Below are 14,798 nucleotides of genomic sequence, written 5' to 3' on the forward strand. Positions count from 1 at the left end.
AGATAGGGTCCTAGGCTGCAGTCCTCATCTCTCCCAGGTGGTTGGGATTACAGGCATGCATCACCACATCTGTTCTGTTTTGCAAGTAGTGTCGCTCTCCTCCCCTCCACCCCAGCCCCACTTACCAACTGTGATCTTCCTGCCTCTGACTCCCAAAGAACTGTGACTATAAGCAAGAGCTCCCAAATCCAGACCAGTTTTTCCTCAAAAAGGACAGCAATTAGGGGATGTATATTTCATTTACAAGTAAATTATTTCTTTCAATGTTCTTTAAAAGATGCCATCAAGTATCTGAACCATAAACTACACATTTATTTTTTTATTGACATAATGGCATCCGGCTTGCTAGGCAGGTGCTTTACTACTTGAGTCATGTCCCCAGCCATTTTGCACCTTAGCTTTGGACCATGATCTTCCTACACTTCCATGACTCCTCCCTTGTACCTGAGTACAGGGGAATGCAACACCACAACTAGCTTATTTGTTGAAAATGGATTCTCACTAACTGTTAGCCAGCTGGACTCAAACCACAATCTTCTTAAACTCTGCTGCTAACGGTTCAGTGGTTATAGGTAGAAGCCATTATACACATCTTTTTAGACAGCATTTCTGTCTACAAATTATTGTTACTAAACACTATCATCTTTTATTATTCTTTTCCCCATTTTGCCATTGACAAAATAAGCACAGAAAAATGAATCTTAACTTGTCCTAGAATAATTTGCTGATAATGGTAAAGCTAGCATTTCAACCCTCGTTGTATTTTCACACACTCCTAAGAAGTGTCAAACAAGAAATGAAACAAGCCAGGTGCTGATGGCTCACACCTGTGATCCTAGCTACTCAGAAGCTGATGTGAGGATCACACTTTGAAGCCAACCTGGGCAGGAAGGTCTCTTACATTTAATTAACCATCAAAAGAGCCAGAAGTGGGGCTGTGGCTCAAGAGCACTATTCTTGAGCTCAAGAACAGTGCCTAATCCCTGAGTTCAGGCCCCAGGACTGGCTCAAATCAAAGAAAGGGAGGAGGTGGGGGAGAAGGAGAGAGAGAGAGAGGCATTACTCATTTTCAAAAAGAGGTCTGCAAAAATTCTTGCCTAGTCTAAGGAAACAATCCCCCAAACTGAAGCCTCACTGTATTCTGACTAGCTGCCATATTGTAAACCAGTTTTAAGTGGGCACATAGATCAGGGCTGTTATAATGAGAGACTCTGACTACATTCTCCCTTCCCCTCCTCTCTTCCCCTTGACCTCCCTCCACACAGCTTAAGTACCAGCTTCCTGGGATTCGTTTTGTTAGACTGTGAATTTGTTGTTCTAAGGATTTAGACCCAGGATAATGGAAGGAATGAGTGCAGTGGGGAGGGTTGGGTAGAATAATATTGATACGAATACTGCAAGTTGAATTGCATTCATAAACTATCACGTTCAATGGTAAACCCTATGAAACTAAAACATAATCAAATATTATTTTTAAAAGCAATAAAGATTTATTACTTAGAATACTGGAATGGAAAAGAACAGTGATTATAATCACTCCTGAACTCATTGTCTTTTCCCAGTCATCATATTATTCTTTATTTTATATTGTGTTTCTCCTTTCCTCTCTGCTCTTCCTACTTACCTACTCTCTAAAATACTCCCACTAATAATCATGTTTGACCTACAAAAATGGAAAAATTATTTGGCTCAAGCTAATAAAATAAATAGAATGGATGTTCCATTTCCTAACCATAAAGTATAAAGAAATCTATAATGATAGACTTTACAGTTTATAATTTCATTCATGATAAATGCAATATTCAAGCTGGTTTCTTACAACACTAGTTAAGCAGAACAGGCAATGTTTCACATACTTTAAACAAAATTATAAGGGCATTCCATAACTACAACAAAGGCTCAGTAACAACTACATAAGTAAAAGTAGAAAACAAAACTTTATTTGATGAAAACTTTAAAAGTTCCAGTATGAAGTAACAAAAATCAGCAACCTACAAATCTCTTTCAGTCCTGTGCATGTCAAGCAAAATATTCTCTTCAGAAAAATGACCATTTTAGAATATATATCCCTTTCTGTAGGCTAGACATGTATGAGTGGATAAATGGATATAAAATTCAGAGGAAAAAACAAAAATATTCTAAAAATAAAAATCTGAACCATCTTCTGAGGTGTATTGTAATATGGCAGCCAACATATTCAGCACCTTGTATTCCCCAAGTTACTGACTGGAGTCCCAGAACCATACCCAGAAATGAAAGATCCTACACGTTTGAGTCACAAGTTGGCAGCAGAAGAAAAGCCAACAACCACTAGAGAGGAGCACAAATGCATGGAACCCACACTTGTGAAAATGTCAACACTTCAAAGAGCTAACTATATGGTTCAATACCTGCAACAGCTCAGGGTTTGGAACACGGGAGAGTTGTCCTCTGAGTGGCCTGGGCATTCCTCATGCATTTTACTAGTGCCATTGTTAACATACGACTCCACATAAGGGACCAGTCAAATAGAAAATCTCACTGCACAGATTACTTTGTGGATAGAAACCTCCAATGCCACTTGTCCTTTGACTAGATCCCTAAAACAAGGTTTACTCTAAATGTATGGAAGAATGCTCCCAAAACCTAAGGTTCCTGTCAGTATTTCACAGTAACATACCATGTCAAGAATATCTGAATCCACACAGCAAGTCACCCACAAATCCCAACAGCAAAGATCCGTTTCTTCCATCTTTCTTTTGCCTTTGTACTGAAAATCATGAAACAGTTATTCAGGAAACAAATGATGAGTCTAGCAATGATACCACTGCACATGAAAGACTACTGGACTCAATGTGATTATAAATGAGCTTTAACCATGAGCAAATTTTAGAAATTTACAGCTGTCTTTTTTTTAAGGGCAGACAGATGGTTTTTTGATTTTAGGAATAAAACTATAATAGGCCTAAGAATCAAGTCATAAGAAATCACTTCATGCTTAAGTATTTCAAATCCTGATGCTGTGAAGTGAATGTGTTTGTATTTAAAAGCAATTGTGATTGTTACTGGCGCCTATGAAAAGTTCTGTCCAGATTGTTAATCTACTCTTAGTTTTAGAAGGGTAATAACCTGTGCTTATCTGCTTATGCATCTGGATTCTCCATCATGGTCCTATGAAAGCATATCAACTAGAGAACTACAAGGTTATGTTTTGTACCACAGGTCTGTCCGATCATCGACTTAATGGAATCTTCTACTGTCCTGACGCAATCCCGTGCAGGATGGCGAGGTGAGCGTCACAGCCGTCCAGCATCCAGCTGTCAGTCATTCCCATCGTAATCACCATAGCCCTGGTAGCCGCTGTTCCTCCTCTCGTGGATGCTAGACATTCTCTTCCAAGCCGAGTCCTGATGGAAGCTAGCACTGAAGGACCGGCCGAGACGCCCATGCTGCTTCCTGGAGATGTTGTCCTCACTCTCGGATTTGGCAATTCCCTGGGCATGTGATGCAGGCTGTGATTCTTGCCTAAGTGTGCCAAAGGGAAAGTTCCAAAGGCCAAATCTCTGCCAGCTCAGTCTCTGGAAAGCTAGGATGCAATGCAGATTTCCCCCAACCTGAGAAGGAAAAATAAAACAAGAGAGGTTGAAGAAAGCAAAGAAAAGCTGAGCTAGACTTTTGTGGGTATTAAGCATTCATGGCTTTTTCACTCTTTCTTGCCCCCAAAAAGTACTTTTCTGTTCACTGCTTATCAGAGCACACTGTGTGTGCTTGCGTCTTTCCTGACAGCTGCCTTTAAAAACCATATCAAAGCTCTTAGGAGCCAAAATACCTCTCTCTACCCTATAGTCTCCTCCTCCACCCCACACTGAACACACTGTTGAGTCCAGATCCACCTTTTTCCCTCTCTCTCCTGCTCTTGCCACAATTGTGTATCTACAGAACTGCCACCAGGGACCATCCACTCCGTCCACACAACCCACTTCCTTTCCTCTGAGAGATGGCCCTGCAGCCTAGTTGGTCCACACTGCTCCGGCCAATAACTAAAATTAATTTGGATTCAGTTGGGGTATGACCACAGAGAAAGGCAGGCCAGCACCAGTCCAGGCTGCTCATCTGAAAGGGAGAGAGAACAAGTGAGGGTAACCATCTTCAAGAGGTATAAAAGGAGAGGCAAGAGCAATACATAGCGCATGTGAAGAGACATGACTCGCTATGCGCTACTGCTACCATTTCAGTAGCAGGAGCCACTCTTGATGGCTCTGGGTTATTCTTGCCTTTGAATTTTAAAGGTAGTCCTGGACTGGAAAATTGAAATGAAATGCCTTTGTACAACTACATAAGGATTAAATAAAAAATAAGCCTCGTGCTCTTAAAGTAATTTTCAAATAGGCAAAGGAGTCAAGGAGAGACTTCTCAGAAGAACAGTTAAGAATGGCAAAGAAGGCCGGGAGTTTGGCCTAGTGGTTAAAGTGCTTGCCTAGCATGCATGAAGACCCAGGTTCGATTCCTCATACATAGAAAAAAGCCGGAAGTGGTGCTGAGGCTCAAGGGGTAGAGCTCTAGCCTTGAGAAAGTCCAAGGACAGTGCTCAGGCCCTGAGCTCAAGCCCAGGACTGGCAAAAAAAAAAGAAAGAATGGCAAAGAAATGCATGAGGAAATGCTCACGATCCCTGGCCCTACAGGAAATACAACTCAAAACAACTCGGATTCTATCTCATCCCACTTAGACTGGCCAACAGCGTGAATTCAAACAACAAATGTTGGCCGAGATGTGGGGAGAAGGAACCCTGCTGCTGGTGAGAATGTCAACTAATGCAACCACTCTGGAAAATGCTCAGGAGGTTCCTCAAGAAACTACCCATAGACCTTCCCTCCAACCCAGCCCCATCACGTGTGGACATCCAGCCTGCACATTGTGAGTCAGGATGTAGTAAAGACGCCTGCTAACCTGGCACCAGTGGCTCATGCCTGTAATCTTAGCTACTCAGCAGATCTGAGATGCAGTTCAAAGCCAGACCAGTCAGAAAAATCCCCCTGAGACTCTTATCCCCAATTAATCATTCAAAAACCAGAAGTGGCACTGTGGCTCAAGTTAAAGTGCTAGCCTTGAGCACAAAGAACCTCAGAAACAGAGCCCAGGCCCTGAGTTCAAGCCCTACAACTAATTTAAAAAAAAAAAAAAGGACACCTGCATGTCCAGGTCCAATGTGGCACTACTTGCAATAGCCAACACATGGAAACAGCTGATCCCCACAGTAGATGAGCAGATCTGAAAAATGTGGTATCTCTAACACAATGGAATTTTACAGAGCCACGGGAAAGAACAAAATAAAGTCACTCACAGGAAAATGGATGAACTAAACAAGAAATTATGTTGAATGAGGTAAGCTCAGAAAAACATATGGCACAGGTTCTGTCTGATATATAGAAATTAAATCTAAAATGCATTGGGATATTGTAAGTTATACAGGATTCTAGATATTCCTATATAGTGAGAGGAAAAACAAAAGAACAATGCTTCAGTCCCTCTTCATTATTTATATAAAATACAATACAGACTGAAATGATACGGAAACAAGATTCCTCTTTTTACTTTCTTTAAAATGTGTTTAGTTTTGATGATTGTGTCTTCTTTTCCTTATATAATGTATTCAAGTGTGTATGTTTGGAAGGGTTGGGGGAGGGCTCAGAACTCAAAGAGAAAAGGATGCAGAAGTGCAACCCTGGAGCTCACAGGACACTGTGCTCATGGGTGGAGAGGGGAGGGAGGACTGGGAGAGAGTGAGGAAACAGATGTCACTGTACAAAAGAAAATGGACTCATTACCTGATTCCTGTAATTAATCCCTCTGTACCTCACCTCTATAATAACACTAAAATAAATTAATAACTTTTAAAAACTAAAAATGTTCACTTTTCCATCTAAAATGGATTTTCATGAAGGCAGAATTCTGTTATTTAGTCCCTCAAGAGTATGCAGTAAAATATAACACTCTGGTCACTTGGGAAATGCTTTCAAATGCAACAGTGTTTTTCTTTTCTTTTTTTTTTTTAATCTTCATCAGTCCTGGACTTGAACTCAGGGCCTGAACACTGCCCTTGGGCTTTCCTCAACGCTAGCACTGTACCACTTGAGTCACAGCACCACTTCTGGCTTTTTCTGTGTATGTGATACCAAGGAATTGAACCCAGGGCTTGTACAGAAGCACTCTACCAAGAGTGATATTCTTACCTTCTTGGTCTTTCGAAACTGAAGACCTCTCTCTAAGTGCCGGATATCTAGGTATTCTGGATTTTGAGTGTTCAGGTCTGTGACAATATCTGCCCATCTGTTCAGAAGAAAGGATGCAACACAACTTTCTTTAGGTCCAAAGTACCATTCTAATTAAACTTTTCCCCAAGATGGGCACTGGTAGTTCCTGCCTATAATCCTAAGTACTCAGGAGGCTGAGATACGAGGATCATGGTTCAAAGCTAGCCCAGGCAGGAAAGTCCTCGAGACTTTTATCTCCAATTAACCACCAGAAAACTGGAAGTGACATTGTGGTTCAAAGTCATACAGTGCTAGCCTTGAGCAAAATGCTCTGGGACAGTCCCCAAGCCCAGAGTTTAAACCCCACCACAAAGGACAGACAGATACAGATAAACACACACACACCTTGCCCAAGAACAAGTTGCTACATTATGATCATAGAATAATTGATGACCAACTTTATTATTTTGGTATTACTTCATCTACATAGCTCTAAATTGTTGAGGTTTTTTGTTTTGTTTTTTTGGTTTTGGGGTTGTTTTTTTTGCCACCTCCTGGCTAGCTCTAAGTTTTTTATGTGTCTAAGTCTTTAAGTGTTAAGCTGTGTCTATCCAAGTACTTAAGAGTCTCAGTTTACAATTGGTTATTTCCCATAAAATAACTATAAATATGCCAGGCATGGTGGCTCACACCTGTAATACTAGCTGCACAGTGGGCTGAGATCTGAGGATTGAAGTTCAAAGCCAGCCCAAGCACTAAAGAGACACTTATCTCCAAATAACCACCAGGAAACCAGAAGCGGTGCTGTGGTTCAAGGGATAAAGTGGGAGGTAGCCTTGAGCCAAACATCCCAGAGTTCAAGTCCTATGACTGACAAAAAATAAAATAAAATAAAATAAATAAAAATATATTAGAAGACAGACTGTCTGTCTGTCTGTCTTTCTTTCTCTCTTATTTCTTTTTCTCTTTTGGGATCAGTTATCACTCTGTTTCCATCCACTCTGAGTTCCACTAAGCTTCCCAAGTAGTTTCAAACTTTCAAGAACTGTTCTAGTCTCCTAAGTAACTTTGATTGAAGGCACAACTCGCAACATTTGACTAACATTGGAAGCCTTAAAAGGTAACATATTACCCTTAACATATAACATTATGGATAGAAAATCTAAGAGGAATACAAAACAATTGCTATAATTAACAAATGAATCTGATAAACATGCAAATTTTTACACAGATATATGAATATCATTGGGAGAGTATTGTATACAATGAATATTTAGAGGGCTGGGAGTTTGGCCTAGCGGTAGAGGTGCTTGCTTAGCATGCATGAAGACCCGGGTTCAATTCCTCAGTACCACATACATAGAAAAAAGCCAGAAGTGGTGCTGAGGCTCAAGTGGTAGAATGCTGGCCTTGAGGAAAAAGCCCAAGGACAGTGCTCAGGCCCTGAGTTCAAGGCCCAGGACTGGCAAATAATAATAATAATTAGAAATTGTGTTGAAAAACATAATATACTTAGGAAAAAATGTGACAAAACACACATATGACTCTATATTAAAAAACATAAGAGAAGCAAAGGTGGGAAGACTGGTATAAAGCCAATAGGTAAAAATGAGAGGTCCTATCTAAAAAAATAATAATAAAACTAAAACAAAAATTGGGACCTGGCTCAAGTGGTAAAGCACCTGCCTGGCAAGCAACTGTAGAAAAGAAAAAAGGAAAAAGAAAAAGAAGAGTGGAAGGGAAAGAGAAAGGAATGAAAATATAAGACTTCTGAAAGAATGTAAATTTGTAATTAAGCAGCCCATATCCACATACTAGAAGAACCCATACTGTTAGGATGTCACTTCCCCCACTAAAATATGGATCCTATAGATTTTATCCTACTCAAATTCTGTTTCAGATTCCACAGGGTTTTTTTTTTTTTTTTTTTTTTTTTAGCAGAAACTGGCACATTCCAAAGTTGTAATGGAAAAGCAAAGATTATCAATAGATTACTGAAATGAAGAGAGATACAAAGGAATTCTGTATACTTCTAGTTATATGGAATTCAAGAACTACCAAAGTAAATCCATGATGGTGAGAATCAGAATGCTGGTTGTCTGTGGTTGCACAGGAATGGCAAAAGAAGGCACGATGTGGTTAGAGTGACAATATATATTTATCGAAACTCATCTAAGTAAGATCTGTGAACCTCGATAACTGAAAGCTTATCTTGATTTTGTTTTTAAGGAAAGCTATTATAACATACTTTTTACAGTGAATTGCAGGATGTTTCCGACTGGACTCGCCAATCAGTATCCAATATTCCACTTCTTGTGGTGAGAGAGGACCCCTGCTAAATATAAAAATAAAAACTTAATAAAGGCCACATGCTTAACTGTAAGACTTCAACTATATATTAGTAAAATGTATATGAAAATTCACTCAATGACAGCATGAGTTAATGTAGAAAAGATACTGGATGAGATCAAAGAGAAGTTATTAATTTAAATCATAATTTCTCATTGAAAAGTGGGCTGAAAAATGTTTTCATACACTGACATCAGATCCTCTGGGAAAAGACAAAATCATTGGCATTCACCATACCTGACTTTTCACTGTGCATCCAAGATGTTTCAAAGGGGATTCTTTTTTTTTTTTTTCATTCAAAGGGGATTCTAAAAGTATATCTTAAAGCAAGGGTTGACCCTGGAGAAGGAACACACAGATCCCTGAAAATTCTCCTTCTAATAGGTTTGGAATGCAGACTAAGGTGTTTGCATGATTTAAAAAAAAATCTCAGGTGCTTCTTAGGTACAGGCATTGATGAGGAACTATTTTTAAGATCACAAAGTGTAAGTAACATAGTAGTCAAGCTGGGCTACCTTCCCTTTTAGGATTCTTGCTTTCAAAAAAAGAGCTATCAATTTATGGAGATATAAACTTCATAAAATACAAACTCTGGATTAAGGACAGTAAATATAGATAGATAGATAGATAGATAGATAGATAGATAGATAGATAGATAGTCATGGTTCTTGACATGGAAATAAAATTCAGTACAGAGTTATCTTGTAACCAGGATACAAAGGAACCCTGATACTCTCCATGTCTTTCATTGTTCGAAGGGAAGATGATTTTTAATTATCTCTGTTCTAACAATCTTTTTGGCACACTGTTCACATGGGACTCTAAATAAGGACAAAACGGACTTTGCAATTGTTTTACAGCAGGAAAAATAGTGTTTTTTTCAAATAGCTTTGTCTTATTTCTAAGACCCAGCATCTAAGACAGCGTTTGTTGAAGTGCAATTAATTAAATGCAGCTCTGCAAAGAATAAGCGCTAATGTTTAATGAATAGGCTAATTAGATACGAAGAAAGTAGACTGGCACGCTTCCCAATTCCTAAGAGACTCCAAATTCTTTTTTAACTCCTTAAAATGCTTTCTATAGTACATTTTCCTGGTGAGAATAAAATATGTACATTCTTACCTGAATGCTTTACTGGCTTTAACAGGCGTTGCTTCAAAGCCAATTGGACAAAAATAATGATTTTGGCAATGATAGATGTAAGCCAGTGATTCATCTTTCAGTCCACGAGTTAACTTTGACAAGGCTCCTGAAGCTACAGAAAAGAGAACCAAACACATTGAGGGCCCACAAGCAATGTCAGTACTGTATACCATGGATGAATGAAGGATCAAGAGACAGAGAAAAGGACATCACTTAGAACACACTGACACAGAGGGGGGAAGCAAGGCACTACTTATGGGTGCAAAAGAGTATTAATGAATTGACTTTTTAGTCTGAAATATGTATAAAGTCAGTACCCCCCCTCCAAAAAAAAAAGCTATCCTTATTTACCAAACCTTTCCAATACTACTCAGAGTTGTCTATGGAAGCTATTTACTAGGCTTGGAGCGTGGCCTAGTGGTAGAGTGCTTGCCTAGCATGCACGAAGACCTAGGTTTGATTCCTTAGTACCACATACATAAGAAAAAGTCAGTGGAGCTGTGGCTCAAATGGTAGAGCTCTAGCCTTGAGAAAGCTCACAGACAGTGTTCAGGCCCTGAGTTTAAGCCCCAGGACTGAAAAAAAAAAAAAAGCTATTTACTGGACGCGACCTTGTGATTTGCATGACAAGTAATAATCACAACTTTCCTGATTGTGTTTATTTAATGGTAAAAACTGCTGAATACACGTGCCAAATATAATGCATTTGTCCATAAAATGCACACATATACTAGTGTAAAATCTTTACAAGAGGTACAAAAATAAAAACCTTAAATCAGGTTAAGCTATAAACAAATATATGTATACATATATATGAGCATACATTAGTATAATATATATGTATACATATATTTAGTCTATAGTTTAACCTGATTTATGTGTGTGTGTGTGTGTGTGTGTGTGTGCGTGTGTGTGTGTACATCCCCATTTAAATACCACTAAACTACAGGACGTAAATTTTAACTCCAGATAAAAAAACAAACTCAAGAACTGCCAGTTTTCCCCACATTAACATACACTTTCATCCTTCTGAAAAAGTTACACAAGTAAGGTAATTCACTTTCACAGTCCAAGTGATGAAAACATCTCCATATCTCAGGATAGAGTAGCATACACTGTCCTAACTATCCTTCCTTGTCTGTTTCCCATCACTATCATCAAGGTCAGTTTCAAAGGTATTACCATAAAAATAAAACAAGGTTGTTGTTTTTTTTTTCCAGCACTCAGTATTGAAAGCCATTAACTGAGGTTTCATTAACGTGCATTCCTGGAAGAAATTAAATTATTCATTAAGAAACTGCCCATTAAAACTATAAACCCTAAAAATAGGAGGTAAAAGCTTGAAAGTGGCAATGACTGACTCTCTGGCCACCACAATACATGAAGAACAGCAGGTTACCTGCTACAGCAGAGCCAGGAGAGCAGCCCATCCCCCTCACACAATTTGCTATGCATCTAGGCCTTCCTATGTTTATTCATGGCCTACCACAAGAGCATCCTTTTCACAGCTAGGAGATCTTTCCTATTGAAATCTCAATTTCAAGGCTGGCACAGGGATCCAAGCCTACACTCCCACATTTGGGAAGATGAGGCAGGAACATTATAAGACTAGATTTGGCTACATAGTGAGTTTGAATCAAAGCTCTTCTGCAACAAACTCCATCATATCCTGCAAAACGAAAGACGAGCTCTCCGAAGGAAGAAGATGTAAGTGACTTTAATATAGTGCCACAAATGGGGATAGAGTTCAGAGAGGGCACTTTTGAAGGTTGGAGGAATGAGGAAGGGGTAGCATTCAAGATGGAACTGAACGAAGTGGGAAGATTTTAACAATCCAGACAGAGGAAAGAGGAGATGAGAGGAAAAACAAAATCACAGGAGGGAGGGCAATAACCCGGGACCAGCAAGTCACTGAGTTCAGAACACGGGGTACAACAGCAGAGAGAAGCCTACCGTAGGACACCCCCACAATTTCAGGACAAAGTCAGAAACAGATCAGATCATCCTCTGAAATAAAAGACAGTAAATAGAGCATTTAATATATTAGTCATCCAAGACAGTGATTAGAAGACAAATAAATGTGCTATCGATGGAAACTAAATTCAGACTAAAGTTCACTAACAGAATGTTACCTATAAACATGCAGAACTTGAAATGACAGAGCAACCCCTGCCAGATGCAGAGCCACGAGCTGTGAAGTGGAGAGAGGGGAGGGAAGCTTGGGGACTCAGCTCACCCTGCAGGAGACAGCAGTGCAGAGCTGCTGAGAACAGAGCCCTGGCCCCTCTGGCATGTGAGTCTTACGCATTTTTACAGCCTCGAAGTTAAAGGGTTCTGAAAATGGAATAGGCAGTGTGGTGACGTCTACTGTTCTTCATTCATACCTTGTGAAAACAGGAGATGTCCTACAGGAGAGCAGTGCAGTCTACTGGCTTTGAGTGCCCTACTAGGTATGCGTAGAAAGCAAGAAGTAGGCAGCTCCAGGGGTGGTAATATGAGCACATATTGAAGAAATCTACTTGGCATTGTATTTATATGAATTGGAGGCAAATGATGGATGAAAAAAATAGAATAACCAATACATTATCCACTTGAGATGCACTGAGGGACGGGGGAAGCTGACAGCCATGCTAGGGGAAGGGCATATATGAGTCATGTAGGGATAAGGCAGAGGCCAATTTTCTGTTGAACAAAAATGAACTTGATCCTCACTGAAAGAACAAAATTAAGTATGAATGTAATAATAATTTTCAAGTTATCTGATAAGAAGAAGAGGAGAAGGAGGAGGAGGAGGAGGTCATCAGTTACCAGTAGCTCATGATTATAATCCTAGCTACTCAGGAGGCTGAGATCTGAGGATCACAGTTTGAAGCCAGCCCAGGCAGAAAAGACCATGAGACTCTTTTCTCTACTAAGCTACCAAAAAAGCCAGAAGTGGAGCTTTGGCTCAAGTGATAGGCTACACACCAGGTCTTGAGCAGAAGAAGCTCAGGGATAACACCCAGGTACTGAATTCAAGCCAGAGGAATACACGAGAGAGAGAGAGAGAGAGAGAGAGAGAGAGAGAGAGAGAGAGAGAGAGAGAGAGAGAGAGAGAGAGAGAGAGAGAGAGAGAGAGAGAGGAAGAGAGAGAGAGAGAGAGAGAGAGAGAGAGAGAGAGAGAGAGAGAGAGAGAGAGAGAGAGAGAGAGAGAGAGAGAGAGAGAGGAAGAGAGAGAGAGAGGAGAGAGAGAGAGAGAGAGAGAGAGAGAGAGAGAGAGAGAGAGAGAGAGAGGAAGAAGAAGAAGGGGGAGGAGGAGCAGGAGGAGGAGGAGAAGAAGAGCAGGAGGAGGAGGAGAAGAAGAGGAGGAGGAGGAGGAAAGAGGAGGAGGAGGAAGGAGAAGAAGGAGGAGGAGGAGGAGGAGGAGGAGGAGGAGGAGGAGGAGGAGGAGGAGGAGGAGGAGGAGGAAGAAGATACTAAGATACTTAAGACTTCCTGGCACAAATGCAGGTGGCTAACTGATTCAATAAAATGAAATCATCTGCATATAAAGCAGGATGGTCAACTTTTAGCACAAAGTTTCACTGTGATTAATCAACATCTCTGAAAATAAATATTCTAACGTGCATTAAACATTATCCTACTAAGTTTTAATTCTATTTAAGAGGAAGCTTCATTTATCCTGGGGCCTGCTAGAAATGAGTATGTTGGCATGTTGGCAAGCACCAGGGAATCTGAAAAGAAGTGTGTGGTCCCCAAGAAAACAGAAATGCTAACAATCCTTAAAGAATAATTTACACTGAAAGAGAAGATACACTTCCGAGTATGTCTACATTAAGCAACACTGGTTTCCACCACAGAATATCTCAGAGACAAATTAAAAGAAACCATCTCTGCAACTCTCTTCCACAGTGAGAAAGAAGAGGAAGGGGAGTACAGTCCTGAACACAGGCCCAAGCTGGGCTCGATGGCTCACACCTGTCATCCTAGCTATTCAGGAGGCTGAGAGCTGAGGATCACAGTTCAAAGCCAGCCCGGGCTGGCTCCAATTAATCACTAGAAAACTGGAAGTGGGGCTGTGGCTCTAGGGGTAGGGTGGTAGCCTTGAGCTGAAGAGCTCAGGGAGAGCACCCAGGACCAGAGTCCAAGCCCCCCAACCAAATCATCATCATCATCATCATCATCATCATCATCATCATCATCTTCATCATCAAAGGCCTATTCAGAACAACCCCTATCAGCAAGGAGCGCACACACATGCACACACACACACACACACACACACACACACACACAGGATGGAACACACCAAATACCAATCGACATATGTAAATGTTTAGTACTGTGGGTGGCCAGCAAACACTGCTGTGGCTCAAGTGGGGCCACTAATAAAGAAGGGAAAGAAAAACAGGTCACTCAGCCTTGAAACATATACAGACAATAAAACGAGGAGATTCAAGCCCTCTTAACAGGAAAAGATGAAATAATACTAGGAAAATGTAGTATACAATTAATTTATACAGGTCTACAGAAACTATCACTGTTCCTTTGCTTAAAAAAAAAGTAGGCTATCTCATTCCTCAAATGGAAAGACTGGATTTATGTTGAAGATGTAAAATCATCAGTAAATTCTACTTTATCTGAAATTCATCTTCCCTTGATTTCATTTCACTAACGCATCATTTTATCCATTCTGCCACCCCAACTTAATTCTGCCAATATAAACACCACAAAAGCTGAGAGTACTATGATGACATCCTCTCCTGGACTCAGGCAGTAAGATAAGCAAGTAGAAGGAATGATGAGCCCAAGCTGGTACCTTCTGGGCTCATCTCACAGGGCAGACTTGAGACAGGCTAATAAATGCAGAGAGCAGCTTTTCTTCTATCTTACCAGAACGTGTAACATCCTGACCATTGAGTGTTTCTAGTTACTTAGACATCTATTTTGGCACACACTCTATGAAGAGATAGAACACAGCCCTGTAAGTAGTTAATAAATGATCCAGAGACATGCTAAACCTTTTCCTGAGCACTTACAATATAGAAGGCAACTTCTAGTCCTTAGGAACAGGTGACATCTAGAAATCTGAAAAG

The 14,798-nt window shown here is 40.3% G+C and overlaps 1 protein-coding gene across 3 annotated transcripts in view; it reads right to left on the bottom strand.

The window, feature by feature from the left end:
* Positions 1-1,918: 1,918 nt before the first annotated feature.
* Bivm (basic, immunoglobulin-like variable motif containing) overlaps positions 1,919-14,798 on the bottom strand; it is a 28,118-nt gene continuing 15,238 nt past the window's right edge. For 2 of the 3 annotated variants that reach the window (XM_090341902.1, XM_090341901.1), the window contains exons 7-10: positions 9,703-9,835; positions 8,480-8,566; positions 6,211-6,307; positions 1,919-3,593 (exon numbers count right to left, since the gene is read on the bottom strand). In XM_090341902.1, coding sequence (XP_090198028.1) covers positions 3,300-3,593; positions 6,211-6,307; positions 8,480-8,566; positions 9,703-9,835 — 611 coding nt within the window. In that variant the 3' untranslated portion in view covers positions 1,919-3,299. The remainder of the gene's footprint in view (positions 3,594-6,210; positions 6,308-8,479; positions 8,567-9,702; positions 9,836-14,798) is intronic. The other variant, XM_090341903.1, reaches the window with a different exon arrangement.

This window comes from Megascapheus bottae, chromosome 11 (assembly GCF_031878675.1).
Source record: "Megascapheus bottae isolate mThoBot1 chromosome 11, mThoBot2.hap1, whole genome shotgun sequence".
Taxonomy (NCBI): domain Eukaryota; kingdom Metazoa; phylum Chordata; class Mammalia; order Rodentia; family Geomyidae; genus Megascapheus; species Megascapheus bottae.